Source organism: Molothrus aeneus, chromosome 5 (assembly GCF_037042795.1).
Source record: "Molothrus aeneus isolate 106 chromosome 5, BPBGC_Maene_1.0, whole genome shotgun sequence".
Lineage (NCBI taxonomy): Eukaryota > Metazoa > Chordata > Aves > Passeriformes > Icteridae > Molothrus > Molothrus aeneus.
This window is the reverse complement of record NC_089650.1, coordinates 11,755,709-11,774,817: the sequence shown is the minus strand read 5'-3', so window position 1 is coordinate 11,774,817 and position 19,109 is coordinate 11,755,709. Positions and strand designations below refer to the sequence as shown.

The 19,109-nt window shown below is 37.8% G+C and overlaps 1 protein-coding gene across 7 annotated transcripts in view; it reads right to left on the bottom strand.

The window, feature by feature from the left end:
• Positions 1 to 206: 206 nt before the first annotated feature.
• Positions 207 to 19,109, bottom strand: part of BICD1 (BICD cargo adaptor 1) — a 172,066-nt gene continuing 153,163 nt past the window's right edge. For 2 of the 7 annotated variants that reach the window (XM_066549533.1, XM_066549534.1), the window contains exons 9-10: positions 11,721 to 11,796; positions 5,776 to 5,970 (exon numbers count right to left, since the gene is read on the bottom strand). In XM_066549533.1, coding sequence (XP_066405630.1) covers positions 5,883 to 5,970; positions 11,721 to 11,796 — 164 coding nt within the window. In that variant the 3' untranslated portion in view covers positions 5,776 to 5,882. Of the gene's footprint in view, positions 5,971 to 11,720; positions 11,807 to 19,109 lie in introns of all 7 variants that reach the window. The other 5 variants (XM_066549535.1, XM_066549538.1, XM_066549536.1 and 2 more) reach the window with 4 other exon arrangements.

Here is a 19,109-nt window from a genome sequence, read left to right as displayed (position 1 = left end):
TGAGGAAACTGTATTTTAGTATCTGCCTCAAACTCAGAAAACAGAGGAAGCATCTTGGCTTAATTCTGATTCCCTTTTCCTTTAATGTTGATTTCCCTTCTTAATTTCCTCTTTGATACCTTTGATTGATCTCTAAGAATGAAATGACTGTGAAATTCTAAGCACTGCAGACTGCTGTAAATAGAAGTAGACCAGACAGAATGGTGTTAAATGAACAAAAATGGCCAGTTTATTCACTGGAACAGTTATGCATTACACTGTAATTTTAATTGGAACATAAAGATGTAAGAATCAGTATATCAGCTTCTTTTAATTATTTTCTTCAGCACTAGAGTGTTTTTCCCAACCATTTGACTGCATGATCATATTACACATGTACAAGCACAGACTTTATGAATCCCTCACAAGGTATTAATCTAGGATTGTCTACAAGGACAAGGAAAAGTTAACATGAGAATTACTTCAATTTTAAAAATAAAGGATGCATTTTTGGAAACAAGATTTATTTAACTTTTTTGCTTTCAGCATAAAGTAGCAACAAGAAGAGTTTCCAATATTCAGTCTTTAGCAAATGAACATATATACTTTTATATTCTTCACCACCTAGAAACACTTCATCATTTAACCCCAAGAAGGCAGGACAACATAATGTCAATTCAACATAAGAGTAGCTGAGTTATTACAGCAGTAAACATACAGTATACAAATTTGTGTTTGTCACAAACTCCACCAAACTCTTTTGAAAGGAACACAGCAATCTGTATGGTTCATTAAATACAGAACATCATGCAAATGGAAACATTCAATAGATTACAAAAATCACAAAACATCAGTTTTCTTTTTTTTTTAATTGTTTACAAAGGATCAAGTTAATTAACCCTTTAACAGTCAAACCACAGGGCTGAAAATCAATAGGGAAATAAGTAATAAAATGGACTTAATTTACCACTGGCATAGCACACATAGCCATATCTGTGAATAGGAGAAATAATAATAAAATAAGCTAGATTACTCTTATTTCTTGCTCATAGCTGATAAAATACCAACTAGCTAGCAAGCCAGTCTATTTGAAACTTTTATCAAATGCTTCTCTTTATTGATTTTCCAAAATATTTTTGAAATCGAGCAACCACGTATTCAATAAAAACTCCGATTACTAACACTGAGAAAAAACATATACTCTTATCCACTCTTGTACAGCAAATCATGATAATCAAAACAAATAGCTTTGTAGAAAGACACTTTTGAAATACAAGGCTCTATCACCCAGAGTCTGCCCACACATTAACTCCAGTAATGAAATATTGGATTTTTCCTTTACCTTTTGTCACTTTGTCACTTGGTTGCCATTACATTTCACAAAGGGGATTTTCAAGAACTCCACAGGAAACAGATTAAAAACCAATAAGGATTTAAGCTGTGCACCTCCAAATAAAAGATACAGACTCTCTGTGATAGTTCTCTTGCCCTCCTAGCAATAGGAATATGCATATCACACAAGAAATAAGAATTTTCTAGCTTAGTTATGGATATGGAGAAGCTACACGATGTTAACAATGTCATGCACACATTTTCCATTGCATATTTTGATGTATTTGTGCCTGAAGGCGAAAGGCAATTGCTTTTTTATTTCTTTTCCACAGGATGCTTAATTACGCTAAAAAAAAAACAACCTTAATGGTTAAAAAAGTCTGAATAGTATCTATCCCTTTCAGACTCACTGCACACACAGCAAAGGAAAACTGAAGAAGAAGTGATGACTGGAATTTTTAAAGAGGTAACTATAGCAATTATCATACTTCAAAGGTAAAACATCAGTCCCTGCCATTCTCAAACAAAGATTCCCGAGGAACAAAAGAAAGAAATTTACTGTAACTTCAGTGGATATGCATCTTCTGCCAAAGAAAGGAACAGACCTCAGAAAGGCTGATGTAATCTATACCCTATGATGATGATGATGATGATGATGGTCAGTCCAGCTATAAGTGGAGCTGGCAGCACAGCTAGTGACTTTGGCAATGCAGGATGAACCAGAAGGTTGTTACCAAAATTAGGGCCTGGACTCCTGGACTCCCATTCCCAGTGGGATAAGGACAGGGTCAGATTTTACTAACAGCTTACTTAAGTAGTTCCAACATAATTATGGTGAGCAGCCTTCATAGGTGAGGTCAAATTTCATAAGTGAGGTTATATTTCATAACATAATCTCCTTTATGTACACACATTAATATGGTAAATGGCTTAAACAACTTCTTCATTGTTTTTAAAATAAAAAACAAACTGAAAATCCACTTGGCATTAAAACTTGCAGCGTTAATTACAGTTTCATTCTACGAACTCTGCTGTATAGCTATGATTACGTTAATTTACTGTGAAAAATGTGGATAGAGTAAGCACAGAGATGCCAACCTGTCAATCAGATCAATCAGAAAGAATATCACTTCTGCCCCCATTTAGAAGGCAGAAAATTCTATACAATTAGCATGAAAAACAGGTATGTCCTCTTTCTTTAAAACCTCCATATATGTTCTGACTGATAGAAAATATATTTTTCCCTACTATTATATTTTAAAATTTATTTTTCATCTTTTTCTCCTTTTATATTTGTTTTTTTTTTCTATTTCTTTCCTTTTCTTCTTCTCCTCACACATTTCCTATAAACTGGATTTCCACAAGCAGATCATTTCACTGAACAAGGAATCATTTTTCACTACATCAGAAAATAAAACCCAAACCAAAATGCTCCTGTTTTGACCTAAATGACCCTATTTTGAGTAGGCTATTTCAAATCCAAAGAAATTTCAAGGCTATCATAGAGAACAAAAGCTGTGTTTCAGACATAAAAGTCGGGATTTGAATTGCCTCCTTACTGAGTAGAACACATAGTAGTGTTTCTAAGTATACTCAACCATTACAAATATATGTATCATTTTTTCTTAATCCTTAAAAATCAGAATAGATATCAACACAACATTAATTAATTTTAAATGGGCAAAATGTAGTATTTTGCAACCCTTAAAAAACCCCAGGCTTTTGTTTCTGGTTTTGTCTGCATGTAAATATTTCCTACAAAATCTCTCACAAAGTTTTATATTATCAATCAATATATAACAAAGAAGAGGTTTTCATCTTAAGTTCAAGGTATGTATTTTATTTTATTTTATACTGGTTAACTGACAAAAGTTGTCCCAGGGACCTACAGAGTTTTTTAACTTACAATGCAATAACTACAACCATTTGTACATCAAAGTTGATTTGTTTCTAGTTCTCTCACATTTCCAACAATTACATTTTATTACATATAAAAAAATGCAAATTGAAAACTTAGGAATTAAAAATTTAAAACTTAAGAGAATAAAAACATTTATTTCTATAAAACAGGGCCACAACTTCTATACCACTGGATGTTCTTTCATAACTCTTGATTCACATGGACATGCATATGTTTCTAAACTGTTTTGATACCTTTTTTATTCCCCAATAAATTTGTATCTATGTAAAAAGGAAATGTATTTCATGGAATTACTGCTTAAATAAAGTGTAGGAAAATGCCTTTGATTTGGATACGAAAATAGGAAAAACTATTCCAAGTGCAGTCAGTGGAAACTGCATTCAAAGTGCTAAGCAAACTCCTTCTCTTATTGACAATATACAGTAGCTGTCTTTGTTGGACACAGATATTCTTACACCAGTCAGACAAGGTCAGGAATCTGGAGATGCTTTTTGAAAGCTGAATTTGCCTCAGACAAAATACTATGGGGATTTTTAAAAAAATCAAAATAGCAGCTAAACTCAGTGTCAGACACCATGATGGAGCTGAACAAGTTTTACTTGACCTTTCTATGACAAGAAAACAGGCAGTTTAATTATGATACTGAATAGTGATGTAAAGGTATATGAGAAGAATCATGTGAATCCCATGGAAAACAAAGTCACAACACTGCCAAGTGTTATCTGTTTGATCTGATCAGGACTGGGTATCAGTTTGTTCCTATTTTCTCTATCTCTGAGTGTTCTGTTACTACAGCTCAGCTGCTTTGCCAAGGTTACACGACAGACATTGTTGATGACATAAAATATTTCTATTTACAGCACCTTTGTTCTTGGTACTATGGTAAGAATGGTTTGTTAGGCACACTGAGTGGTCACCGATTCTTTCCTCTGCTGATGGTTTCTGTACTGTAACATTTGGTAAGCACTGTTACTAAAAAAACTGACTTCATTTTCTCAGATTCAGGCAGAATTTGAAAGAATCGTTCCAGCCACACCTGCAGCAATTTTTTTCCCCAGCTGCCCTGTACCTTAGGCTGTACTGTGTTTCCCACTTGTCGGTCAAACATGTGCTGCAGAGAAGGAATAAAGAGATGTGGAAATATCCAAGCCTCTCTTCTGTAAATAAATTAAGGCCACCTAACAAAACAAGGAGCCTGCTAGTTACCAACAAGTAGGTTGGTAGTAGTTTCTCCAGCTAGAAGTTTCTCCATGACCAGATGGGAAACCCACAGATGCTGAACCCTCTGTTTAGCCACTTCCCTCGCTGCCAGGTATACTGTGCAAAATAAATTCCTCTATCCTTGATTTTGTTCTGAAACTCACTGCTTTTAAGAAAAAAAACAGGCTTACTCAGCTTTTACAGGAAAGAATCTTTAACTAGGAACACTGTGCACTGTTGCGATAGAGTCTGCGTAGTGTTGATCACCTGAGTATTTGTCATAAACTGACATGAGCTAAGGTTCTGTGTCTGTTGATTTTTGGCAAGGAAAAAATGCACTACAGTAAAGTCCTGCTGACTTTGATCCACACCATCAACCCTACCTGCATGAGTTCTTTCTCCACAGAATACTTCACACAAAATGCACATGACTTCCCCACTCAAACTAGCCTTTCCTGGTAAGGCCTCGAGCTAGGATCCTGAATATGGGAGTGGGAGGAAAGAATGTTCTCAATTAGCACACAGCATTTTACTTATTTTAGATTTTCTTTCTCAGATACCAAATAGAAAGTAATCCCGAAAAACAGCACCAATTCATGATGCGAGAAGTATAATTACAATGCAAGCAAACAACTGAAAACAAATCAGTACATTATCCTTTCATCTCCTTCTTAGGCTTAATAATTATCTTTCAGTGAAGAGCTAGAACAAAACCAGAAGCTAGTGTAATAGGAATTAAAAAACAACAAGTGCATAAACAATATCAGTGCAGCAGCAAAATATACAGTCATTGTTAACATTCCAATTCAACCCATTTCCAACATTTTTGTGCAATAAGAATTGGCCATATGCTGGCCAATGCAACAAGCCTTTTTTTAATATTAACACAGTCATTCTTCACTGAAGCTATTTCTGCTTGGATTTAAAAAATAAAATTAGTTAAATACAACTCTCATCAAAAAAAAAAAAGGACTACATTTTATAAACACAAAATTCTGGTGCAAATAAAGTAAGAAATAAATATCACACCCTTGAAGACAAAAAGAAATTTGAACTGGTTCCTATGGCTGAACTTAGAGGATGTGAGGGTAGGATTTTTGTAACATATTTTTTTTTAACATTGGCTTAAGTCTCTCATCATTTCAGAGGTAAAGCCAAGCAGCTGGGAGGAACATTTTTGTTGAGATGTTAAATTTCACTACACTTCAGTTGTGATAGCACAGTTTGAGTACAATCAGAGGAACCATAAAAAGTCTTCTTGATAGGTTGGGCTCTGTGCTTTGTGTTCTTCTTCTCAACCTTCCCTCAGTTGCCAGAGCAGGGGATATGAATCCAGACTTGCCAATGCAGCAACAAGGCAGGATTGTCCACCCATTTGTTGGGAACAATCCCAACCTTTGTTGCATGAGCTCCACTCTGTTTGCATTTTCTCTTACGTTGCATATGAAGATTAGGGGTAAGGAGGAGGCTTAGAGAGACAGCTGAGAGGGGCACACTGAGAGCTGGAATGTGGCTGCTCTTCTGGAAGAGCATTAGGACTGAAAATTAAAAAGAAAAGAGAAAAAGTGCTTAAAATACAAGGCAAACTTTTTACAAGCATGTAAATAGTACAGGGCTGGAAATGAACTTTAAAAAGGGGTGAAGCCTCATCTCTAAATCCATATCCTCAGACACACAGCATACATACAGAAAACTCTCAGTGCACAGCAAGTCAGTGAGACCTGGATGTGTTTGTGAGGTGGACCAGATATCCCACTTCACAATTCCTGTACACAATTGCTGTTTGCATGCTGGGATGACAAAGACTGTGTGGAGAAAAAAATGCATCTGTGAAATGGGAGAGCAAATTTGAAGGACAAGATGCAGGTGCCATCTTTACATGAGTATTAAAGATTTTCTATATGCAGCTGATTCCCTTGTTTGAAATGAAGGACAGTGCCAGGCTGGAAATCAGGTTTCATAGCTCTGTGAAAATGTGGTATCTTACTGAATTTCACCTATTTACTAATTGATTTGTACAAATACAGTGTAGCCTTCTTCATCAGGCCCCTTAACCATTACACGTTATGTAATTTACACTCCCGAAGTGTGGGGATTTCTTATGTTTTCTTTTCTTCAGGGTTTTGTGCTGCTCAATTCCTTTTCATTCTGTCATATATTTCTGTCATTTGACTGTTTCTCATGTACAATTTGTCTGATAACAACTGTTAATTCACCTGTCTAGAGTGCATTTATAGCACTCACTGGCACATTGTGCAGAAAGGTCTGAACCAGCTTACAGGGGCTGGAGTAGCAACAAAGAAAAGGGGCAGCTAACACAACCACACCCCACTTCCTAGTGCAGAGCTGTAGAAAAACAAGATACCAAAACAAAATGCAAAAAAAAATTCATTATAAAGAGAAGGAAAAGGAAAAAAAAGGAAAAAAATACCAAAACCCCCAGTTCTTTAATGTGTCTAGGAAGAGTTTTTCCCCTAATGCTTCAAATGTTCTACAGTGTTGAAGTTATTCCAAGCTCAGCACTGTGATGTATGATAAAGCACCATCATTTATGTCTCTGTCTTCAAGAGAATTTGCCTTCTCTGTTTTCCTCCTTTAGAAACTGTGCTTTTACATATTATCTCTGCAGCACAGACTATTGGAGTTCTGGCTGAAGGAATGCAATTAGCCTATTGCTGGAAATGAAAAAATTATTTGGAAAAATGCTACTGGAAATGCCAGCAGTACTGAAAATGTCTTTGGTTTCCACACACAGCATTTACTTTAGGAAACAAAGAGATGGCATTGTGTTTGACTGAAGAAAGAAAGTGTGCACCATCACCATTAAGTAACTTGATGGCAATGTCCACATTTTCAAATCAGAAAATCTGAGAGGCTTTAACCCCAAAGACACAATTCTACAGGAGCTACAGTCCTTGCACCTCTGGGCTTATTTGAAGGTCATAAAATTGCATGTTTTAAGTTAGATCCTGTCTCCCAGTAATGCTCCTGAAGATGAGTTTCCTGATTGCAAAATGGGTGGTGAGAGGGTTATAGAAGCTCAGGGTCACACAAGCTTTGTTTTATGCTCAGCTGTCTAACAGTTCAGGCCCAAAGTGTGTAGTGTTATGGACTATGACCCCTCAGAAGAAGTAATTCTTTCCATGGCTGTATCCATCCTTTCCTTCTGTCATATTCTGCCACATGCAGATGCAGATACAGCATCCACAGAGGGATCTCATTGAGATCTTTACCTGCTCCACACCAATGACTGTGTCAGGAGTGACTGCAGATTGACCCAAAAGCTCTGTATTTACTCTCAAACTTATCCACTCATCAAGAGCCAGCTCCTGGCTTCAGCACCTCCTAAGTTTTCAAGATAGGCTTAGGAGAAGCACTAGCCTTAATTCCTTCAGAGACAGAAAACTGAATTAGACTCTTAACATCCTATTTGGGGAAGACAAACAAGGAGGTGATTACACAACCCTGCAAAGACTGGCTTACTCTTCTCCCTTGCTGCCTCGTTTCTTTTTAAACAGGACTCCTATAATTGACAGAGAGGAACAGAAACTCAGCACACACATTCCTTGCTCAGGGATGTGTTTGCCTTTTGAGGCTTCCTTCCTAACTTTAAAAATAAGCAACAAAAGATGCTCATGCTCTGAGGGAGAGGACTGGTGAGGAAATGGATGCAGTTGCAATTAGTTATGTACAGCATCAGTGACCTGAAAGAACTTCCTTGAGACACATAAGATTCTCCCCTACACAAATATAAACAGCTTTATGGCATGACCTTCAGTACAGAGCCAGCCATGACTGTAAAAGCTGTACTACACACTATCCCAGGCTATGCTCAGATTAGCAATTCTAAGCACTGTGCTTGGAGTTATATTAATTTTCTTCTCCTGGTAATTCTGCATTGCTTCTTACTTTGAAATACACACACACTTTGAAATGTGCACAGAAGAAATAGAAAAATTTGTCTCGCTATCTCCTTTTCAATCAATAATAAATATTAAGGGCACTAGGAAGAGAAAAAAAACGTCAGGGCTATCAGGCACCTTTATAGTAGCATACATAAACACATCACCTGCAGCTCCAATAGATTCAAATCTTTTTCTAAAACTCTGCTGTTATACCTTTCTCTCTTCAGAAACACAATTCATCCAGTTCATTAATGCAGATTTGCTGTAGCAGTACATAAACTAAAAATGTATCAGAATCAGCAAGTGACACGTGGCATTCAATGTGCTTTTTATGGCAGTAGAGGTGCTGGTGGCAGCAGGTCCTGGAGCTGAGCTATCAGACACACTGGCAGTCACAGACAGCAGAGGATGGCAGGGCAGATTAATAACACAAAGCAAGACAGAGACATGGAAGAACTTGAGTTTTTGACTATAAACAGAGAATAAGGAAGAACATTGTTACATTCACCCAATGGGATATGTGTAGTTTTAAAAACATTTGGTTTTTTTACAGACTTTTTGTGAACATCTCTTTAAATGCCAGTGTCATTTGGGGATGTATTCATTCAATTGATGAATAAAGTCTGTGCAATTTTTTTGTGTTACTATTATTGTCTGGCTTTATGCAGCTCTTCTATTTTATTTCCCTGGCACTCAAAATACTAATCATGTATTTCTAAAATTAACTGGAAAATGGTGTGCAAAGCCCTTCAGTGTTTGTAAGTACTCTGTTCTGGCTTAGAGATGTCATTCACATGCAACATTGTCTGGCATTGATTGTAACTGTAACAAATCACCAAAGGAAAATACAAACAGACCAATGATATTTTCAGAATGCAGAAATTTTGCATGTGTTACGTTGCATATTTTACCCTTTTAAAAATTTATTTCCTACTTTATATAAATAAAAGCATTATTTTGTATTACTTTACATTATTAATTTAATTTGAGGTACTGGGGAGTTGTGGTTTGTTTTTGTTTTTTTAATAGATAATTTGGGCCTAGAGTTTTGGCCTTTGATAATGAAAATGAGGTTTTCAGTGCATTCAACAGAAACCTGAACACAATCCAAACATGGGCATGCTCTTTTTGATATTGGACAATGGCAATATTTTGGTCTTGTCCAATACAGTCCATCAGACAGACAGCTACAGGTGCTACCCCAGGGAAGGGGGAACAGCATCTAGTCATTGTCAGGGCAGGCCTGGATTTGGTTGCTTGCCCCATATCCCTGGACCTAGAAACTGAGGTGATGCATGCAAGGCAGAGTGAGACTTTTGGGCACTGTTGCATCAATTTAATTTTAAAAAGGAAAGTTCTCACAGATCCTCCAATCAAGTTTCAGTTGAAACATGCAGATTCAAGCAAAAAGACCAATGTAAAGCTAAAATGAATTGACTACATCTGTCCTGGAGTCTCATTTGGCTTGAAACTACCTTGCTTATGTAGTGAGATTTACCAAAGCCTGTGTGCTGGAATCACAATTCCTAAAGATGCCAGAGTTATCAAGTCCCAGTTAAAAACCATAGTATAGCTAATGAATGAGGGAAAGCTCTCTGTGAATCTATCTGTGCTATGGTCAGGTGTATTAACTGGTTTGAACATGATTAGATATTGCAGGATGTGGAAAACATCTGTGTGAAGCACAAGCCTTAACCAGCTCTTGTTTAGTCCTGGCTGAAATGCCACTCAGAGGTCACATTATTGCAAGAATTGTGTTGGAGACTAGAAAAAACAAGCACAGCTCTCTCTTAAAATGAGTGACTTCAGGGACAATCATAGGACAAGGAATGGTGGGACAAGCTCCTGGCTTCCTTCTCTGCTGCATTTAGAAAATCCAAACCTTAGTAAGTCTAATTGGTCTTCAAATGCCCTCAAATTTTACTCCAGATTCCAATTACTTTATTTAAACAGCTCAACAATTTATGTCATCATGCTGACTTGCATTAAATCTATTGTTATGCTTCACTGCTTTACAGAGCTGGGCAGGTGATGTGGCTGAGGCAAGCAAGACAGCAGTGTGAAAATACTAAAATCAGTGTTGTTTTGACTTCACCAGACAAGTACAAATCTAGTGGTAAAAAACAATAGCCACCTGAAAGTCAGTTTTTCAGCTAAGTGTGTAAGGTGTGTGCTGTTTGTAGGGTGACTGATCTGAAGTTTTTAAAATATTAACCATATTTTAATTTTCAGAACAAGGTAATGTTTGCAGATTTCTGAGAAGATATTTTAAAATTACAGAAGCAATTGTTAGTTTGCATGTAGAGAGGGATGGTATTTGAGCATATTCATCACTGGAGAGTAGTTCTGGAAGGAACAGACTAGCCTTTAATTAAATTAATAGGGTTAAAATAAGATGTGTTGATGTCAACTTTCCATGTGTCCAAAAGCACCTATTGCTAATCTCAAATTGGTCTAACATCTAAAATACAGGAGCATCACTTTACCAGCATATTAAGGATTTTAAATGTAATTTGTAATTTTTTTCAGTGAGCTGTAGAACTCCAAACTGCAAATCAGTAAATTATACTTTCCAGTGATAATGAGTTTACACCAACTTCTCAGTAAAATTTTCATATTGCTCTTACATAGTAAAGAAGATAATAGTACTTCCACTTTGTAGGCAGTAAAAGAAAGGCACTAACTTGGTTACTGCAGTTCAGGCAAATGCCTAAAAACAATGTAAATTATTTCAAGTGAGAGCATGGACATAAGTGAATATTAGCAGAGAATGTGCCATGAACAGATAAAATCGTTGTAATGTCCTTTTGCTTTGCTTAGGTTTGGGGTTGTGCCTTGATTAACCCAGCCATTCCAGAAGCATGATGTGGCCTTTGCACCACCTATGAGCAAGGACACCAGGAGTTTACTTTTAAAAACAAGATTAAAAACTGATTGCCTTAGGTCTGAGTTTCCAAGTCAGGGAGAACTTAGAAGTGGCTGCTAAAATCTCACAAATGCCTTTAAAATGCCACCTTACCAAAGAGAAGCCTGCACCTACCCCTGAAATTAAAAGTCCCCTATTCCAGTAAATCTTTCTAGCAACAAAATAAATTCATTACTACTTTGGCATCATTGAGAAACTGCATCAAAATATCAAATGAGGGCTGCAAGATCCAGCTTGGCATTTTTTCCATATTTTTAGAGGGAAGCAAGTGCATGAATGCTGTGACTCATGTTGGTGCTGTCACTGCAGAAATTACCACTGTTCCTCAAGCTGTTAAAGGTTTGCTGTTAGAGAAAAAGTGAAGAGCTTTTGTCTGAGGAGGAGGAGGAGGAGGAGGAGGGGGGTGGCAGGCATGCATGCAGCTCTGTGCAAAGAGAGGAGAGTTAGTGGAGTTTACCTGACAGTCTGGCAATCTGGCCCCCTGGCTAGTTGTGAGCCGTGTGGCGGTATGGAGGCAGCAGGCTGCTGACAATCTACAAGAAACTGATAAATTAGACATATATACAGAGAGATTACAGAGCAAGGGTTAGTAACAGCACTACACAGGCTAGGCATCTCAGGGAGAGATTTAGTGAGGAATGTGCTCTTGGTGCCTTATCTGACAGAAACACCTTTTTTCTGATAGCAGTGACATTGGCTCTTGCCTTTTTCTCCTTTTCAGAAGGAGCACTGGAAACATTTTTGTTTGTTTTCCCTTAGCACTGACAAATTTTGGTTTAAGCAGACAGCAGTAATGGGGCTGTATTCAGGATGTGGGTTTAAACCTGGTACTTCTCATTCTTCTGCTCATCATCTTGTTTTGCTCACATCTAATATGAAAAGTGTCAATAAAGCTACTCAAAATTTATCCAAAAAACTTATATCCATATAAAAAAATTATGTCATCTCATTACAACAATACAAGAAAGAGCTCTAAGAAAATTTTTTCAATTTCTGAACAACACTTGTGAGGTTGGGGTTTTTTGTAGGAAAAAGGGAGAACTTGATACAGTCAGTTTCACTGTTTTGTCTCAATTATTTTATCAATTCCCTGTCAAAGAACGTTCCACATTAACCACTTGCAAAGCTGTATTATGGTTCCTTATTTATTAAATAACAGTGAAGTCAAATAATCCTTCATTGCTACGTTTTCCTGTGACATTCAAAAGATGAAGACAGCTTTAGACTGGATAATACTTGTGGGGCTTCATGGAAGTAGTTGAACAAGGCAACCCTGCTTTCTAAGTCAGTAGTGTTTACTGAGATTTCCAGATCTCAAGAATTTCTCTTTTTCCCTGCAGCATTCTGGCCTTTCATTCCACTGTCTGTGTGATTCAGATTGTCACACATCCGGATCTTTTCAAACATTAGAATCTATGGGTGAAATTCTGAGCCTATGAAAAATTACTGGAGATTATTTTTTGTCTCCAGCAGGACTTGCAGACCTGTCATCCTTCCTGCCTGCTGCAACCTGATTCTCAACCTGTTTGATGGAACAGGGTTATTTTCCCCTAAACCATAAAAACAAGACAAGGGAACTCCACGTACTTGGAAAGAATTTGATTTTTTTTTTTAATTGGTTACCACTTAAAGCTCAATGCCAATATTCATTTTTCTTTACAATGTAGATGTGTTTCAAAACCCCCTTCTATTCTTTACCTCAATCAATAGAAGAACACACAAGTAATTTGCTGCCAAGAGTGCTGAGCTGACATCAGGTACTGCAGAGGAACACATCTTCATAGCACACTGAGCATCATATCCACTGTTATAACATTTCCCTTCCATGCCAGCCCACAGGGCCTCTCCCTAGTTCCTGTGAAGATCTGTGCTGACCTCCAGTGGGTAAGAAGCAAGTGCACCCAAATCACTGGCTTCTTCCTGCTTCAGCACAGAGAAGAAGGGTTTGGAACCTATTTTCTAGAAAAATAAGACCAGAGTTTGTGCTGGCACCAGAAATGGAGTAAGAAAGAACACTCTGGCACTCTCATTTACCAGGATTGTCACTACAGTCCTCACTACATCTTTTAGCAGAGGAGTGCAAGAGTTGGCAATGTATTTGAGTCATGAATAGAAGGGCCTGTCATTTCAGCACAAAGCTCAACTAAAAGAAGAGGTGTCTGAGAAACAGACAGATCAGGATAACTGCAGACAGAAAATGATGGCAAAAAAATTTAATTAATGCTTTATTCTTAACAAAATAGTTTGCAGAAGTCCAAAGTAAAGTCATGCCTGATAGGGTATACAAGGTCATCAGTGAGGAAAGAAATACAGAATAGAATGCTGTGTGATGAAAAGGTGCAGAAAGGTTTCACTAATACAGAAGAAGTTGTCCTGACAGGCTTTCCCAGAACAACACAAATGCCTGATTTATGATCCTGTTCTAATATCTCAAACATGGTGCAAATATTTTATGATGCATCTTGATCTGCTACATTTGGCAGAATGCTTCAATAGTGAGCCAGGTTCTGGGAGGATTATGCAAGCTGGATAATAATATTTCAGTGAGCATACTCCCTTGACTTTGTGTGAAACACTATTCTAGCTGGTGTCAGCAAAGCTTTTGCAGTCTGGCTCACGTTCACATCAGGACCAGATCTAGTGATCCACATGTCTTAAGATGACTGAATCGTCCTCCCACATCCTCCAGGAGTGAAGTTTCTGAGGATTATGCTAGGAAAGAGCTAAGCAGAATGCATATGGCTTACATAGACACATTTCAAATTCAAAGGAGCTTCTTATCTGCTTATGTCCAAGTAGCTGTGCGAGAGCTAACTTTATTCCTTCTATATTTAATCCTTTTAAGTATTTTGGAGGATTTATAACACCCTTCTCTAATGTCATGACAATCATAAAATGACTTCTTTCTACTAAGGAACTCCTGCCTGTATTAAGGAAATGTTTGTTTCTTTCTGAAATATTCTGCGGAAGGTTAAAAGTTTCCAAAAAGTCTTTACTAATTCTATTGTCACATGCCATAAAGACAAGGTAAGAAAGACATGTTCGTTTTTACTAAAAAAAAAGTAAAGATAAATTTTAAAATCACATTGAAAGACCCCTGTTACTTGTACTTTTCAATTATCAGGGCCTGTCAGTCAAGCCACAGAGTGAAAGGACAATCTGTCATTTATGTAGAAGGTACTTGGGGTACAGACACAGATAACACTTTTTGCTCTGTCTTCTGACACTATCACCAAGAAAATCATCAATAAAGTTATTAAATACAGACAATCTTATTTCCCCATCATCTTCACTTGCTGTTAGGAAATAAACCACTTTGGGGCAGGGAATGAGTTGGCTGATCTCAAGTCCTTTAACAATTCCATAAACCTAAAACAAAGAAATTAATTTTAGCGCTCATTTCAACCAGAGATGGCAAAGAGGAGCTATTGTACACATGCCAGAAATTCACATGCCATTTTTCACTGAATTCAGCAGGACTTGTGACACTATCCAACAACACCTACCCCTGGCTCTATTGGAAATGTGAGCTTTGACTTGTGCTATATGTTAGTCCTGTTTCAATTTTTCAGTTCCTGACATTTTAGCCACTTGTACAAAGATGATGTAAAGGGCTCCGAGATTTCCTCTCTCCCAGATTAGCCACTGCTGATTTTTCTTTGGAACCTAATGCCTAGTCCTAATCAGGCTAATCAGCTCCTGATATAAGAGCATTTTAAAAAAAAACAGGCTCAGAGAAACCACATCTGCTCACATGAGCACTGAATGTGCCGCTATCAATTCTATAAATTATCTGCTGAGAGCAAATTTCACCAAAAAGATAGTATTTTCCTGTGCTTCCCTTTGGCTCAGCCACAAAACCAACACATTTCCCTGGTGTCACAAGATGTGCTCTGCCCTCCAGTCTGTGAACTGGGTGACTCTAACCAACACAGGTCTGCTTTATTGGGTTATTTGTGTCTGAGATGGGCTTGCCTTCTGTTGACATCAGCAATGTCCTCAGTGAAAAATCTACATTCAAGCATTTCCAGTCCCACCTGCTCAGGACCCAGCACACTGCAATGAACATTTCGGCACATTTTGACTCTCAGTAAATTCCTAATCTCTACACAGTGCTCTCAAACAGCAAGACTACTCAGAATCCCAAGATAAGCATAAAAGACTTTTAACTGCACTTTGTTCAGTTAATCAATGAAATTGTTTTTCCTCTTTTATCTGAAAGGGTAACATAGAGAGCCAAATAGCAAACCAATCAACAGGTACAGTTACATATTTTGCATTTCTGATATGAAAACACTGGGAAAAATCTGTTCTTGATAAATGAAAATCTGTCAATAAATGTTTATGACCAAATGTGAGACTGGGGCTTTTTCAGTCTGTTAAAACAAACCTTTCCTAGTATCCCATTAAACACTTCAGGCCAACAGAAACTCCTTCTTTCCTAGGTAAAAGTTTTCAGGCTATCTGACTTTGTGTTAGGCTACCCAATGTCAATTGAACTTGCTCCACCAAGTCTGAGGAATTTGATAACATGTCTATGAAGCTGTTATTGAAAATCTACTTGCCAAGAGAAGCTGTCTCCATTAATATGGTCACAAATTGTTTTCATTCCTGAAATGTCAATTTAATGGGAAAGAATAAAGGGGTTGAAAGTACTGGGCATGAGTTGAAACTATTGGGCAAAGAACAGATCAGCTGCCTTCTAGTTGTGCAGATGTAAAAATGTGTCACATCACAGAGCAAGACCTACAAAGACAATAAATCAATCCTCTCTGCTCAAAGGTGAGAAACAAGGAAAATTTCCAACCAAAAGACAAATGTGAGATGTCAAGAAGAATGGGGCAGAGGGTACCAAGATGCTTGCTCTCCTTGCTGAGATGCTTTCAAGCTGCAATCTGACAGGATGAAAAAAGTCCTCAAACTGCTTATCTACAGGAGTGACAAGGACATAAGTTTATACAATTATTTGACAGCTGTTTTCATTTATAATTTATCTTCACTTTTTCTAATGAATGCCAAGAAAACTTTGAACTTCCTCAAGGCCAAGAGGAACTTTAAGAGGCAATAGTTATCACAAAGAATAAGAGGGACCTTTAAGAGGTAATAGTTATCACAAAGAACAGCTGGTGAGAGGACAGCTGTGACTTACCTTCAGAAAAAGCCACAAACAATGACCCAGGTCAAAGATTAGATGAGTGTCTCCCTTCTCCTGCTCCCAGGGTCAGTTTGAGTCTGTAAATAACACAGTTACCTCTGCCCTACACACAGCCCCAGCAGATCAGTCTGTCAGCTGAAAAGTGGACACAGCTCCATGTTCCTGCAGGCTGCCCTGGAAGGAGAGGGCTCTGGTGGAGCAGCCACTGGGGCTCCACCTGGAGCCTGGCTGGCCTAATTAACTCCAGCTTGCCCAGAGCAGGATTGATTCAGCTTGTCCTGTGAGCCAAAGGAGCAGAGCAGGAGGACTGGCCCTTTTGCAGGTCCATTCTACCACTCCATGAGGGCCAGCCCCATCCTGGCACTGCTGCACGCTGGCAGCCAAATCAAGTTCACCAGGTGCTGCTTAGCTCCTGCACACTTTCCAGCACCCACATTATGTGTGATTTCCCACTGTCTCAATTCTACCTCAGTTCCATTAAACTGAATAATGGATCACAGCTTGGAGATAGAGAAATGTGTCAACCAAGTGTCTTTTTCAGCTTTCTTCATGGTAAAGATAACCTACTATGAAATTCCCATGTTGAGAGTGTGAGTACACAGGTAACTCACATCTTAAGCTTGCTATGCAGGAAGCTTAATAGCTTAGATTACTTTTAATTGGAGAAGTTGCAACAACAATTAATTCTTCCACTACTGACTTCTTAGTCTTCTTAAAAACTATTTGAAGAATAAGAGATGTGAGCACGCTGCTGAACTCCCATTACTACCAATATCTTTACATTGCCCAAAGATGCATGTAAAATCCTCATCTCCTGTCATCTCCCTGTGCCCATCTTCATTTTCTTGCAAAGCAGGGTCAGGAATGTCCCACTGTTTCTACAATCACAAGCTCCTGACACAGGCCCTCTTTCTGCTCCTGCTCCTCTGGGCACTTTAGGACAAGATCAGGCAGAGTTAACCTAACAGAGGGCTTGCTGTTAAATACTCTCAAGAGTAAGAACAGGTAGGGAGTTTAACTGCTATTTTCTTCTGGCATTTGGGGAAATGCTGTCTGTCTTGGTGATTTCCACAGGCAGACTCATGGGGCATCACTAACCACTTCAGGCCCTGCCTGGCACACAGCACAGACAGCCCTATCAAGGTTTAGTAGGTCACTGATTCAGGGGCTTTCCAGAACATGTCAGGTTCCTTGGCTGAGTGAGTTCCCCGTCCTAGTGAGTTCTTTCATCCATACAGCAGCTATGCTATATGGAGTGCTTTTACCCTTAATTTCCTTATTCTGCTTGACTTCACCTGTAATTTCCTTTTAGACCTGAATTGTCCAAAATCTAGAGAGCTGTTCCCCCATCAGTTCACTTGTTTCAGTGGTAATGTGCCTGCTAGCTCAAAGTATAGTGACAAAGCCATTTCCCAGCCTTGCCTTTTCCTGTAGCTCATATTAAGAATAGCTTTTAAAAAAGAAATAATACCTCATTGTTAACAAAATTAGTGAAATGCATTTTTCTCCAGTTACAGGCTCTGAACATTAAGAGGTTCCTTGTCAGCTCTGTAGCCTTTTTCACACTTTCTATATCACGACGTGCTTATGTTATTTCTCAAATGGTTTTCTGTGAATGCTTTAAATAATTCCTCATTAAATCTACTGAGAAGCTAAATAATGGGTTAGTAAAATAGCAGAAATGGAAATGGCACAAGCTGAAAAATATATCTTCAGTTCCTTTCTTTCATATACAGTTCATAAAAAGCACATTTAGAAAGGTCTGATGATTCATGAAACACTTACTAAAAGACACACACATTTTAAACATTTCAAAAGAGGAAAAGAAAGGTCTTAAAATTACATAAATCATCACATTTCAATCTTGTTGTTTACCATGGAAACATAAGGACACATTTCAGGTCACAAAATCATCCAGAGCAAAAATACTTGCACTATTACATGGGTAAAGAAGGGCCTGATCCAAAGTTTGAAGTCAGTGGGAACAGTAACTTTAGCAGGCTTTGAAAGAAACAATGTAAGTTACAATTAGAAGGTTCTTACACCTCTAAAAATGCAGACAGGGAGATACTTACAATCAAGGACACTAGTCTGGTTTTAAGAATTGTTGTGAGCTTCCTCCAAACACCACAACATCCCAAGGAACTGCTCTATTACAGAGCTAAACTGTCAGCATGTCTAATTTAAACAGAGACTCACTTCCCTTTTGCCTAATTTATGAGGCAAAAAGCACAATATTGAATATTCCTGTCTATTTGATAGCAAAAATCAGCAAGTCATGAAACTGCTTCAAATCTTGTCATAAAAGAAGAGAGAGATGGATGACTTTTGTCACCAACATTGTAAGGATATTTCAATCTCTGTTTTAGCTAATTGATAGAACTGGATTCCAAAGCCTAAAATTTTCAGAGAAAGCAACAAATATCAAGCCTTAAAGATTTGATGTGTCATCTGTGTACTTGTTTAGCTAGACAAAAAAAAACAAACAAGCAAACAGAAGTCTAAATAAGACTTCACTGGAGAACTTCAACAAATGATGCTAATGTAAACCATTCCATCCAGCAATGATGTCATAGCTTAGACAGAGAGAGAAATGTCAATAACCTTTTAATGAAAATATACAGCAGTAAGGCATGGATTTCACTGCAGCCTTTTTTATTATTATTATTGTTTAATGTCTTATCAAACAAA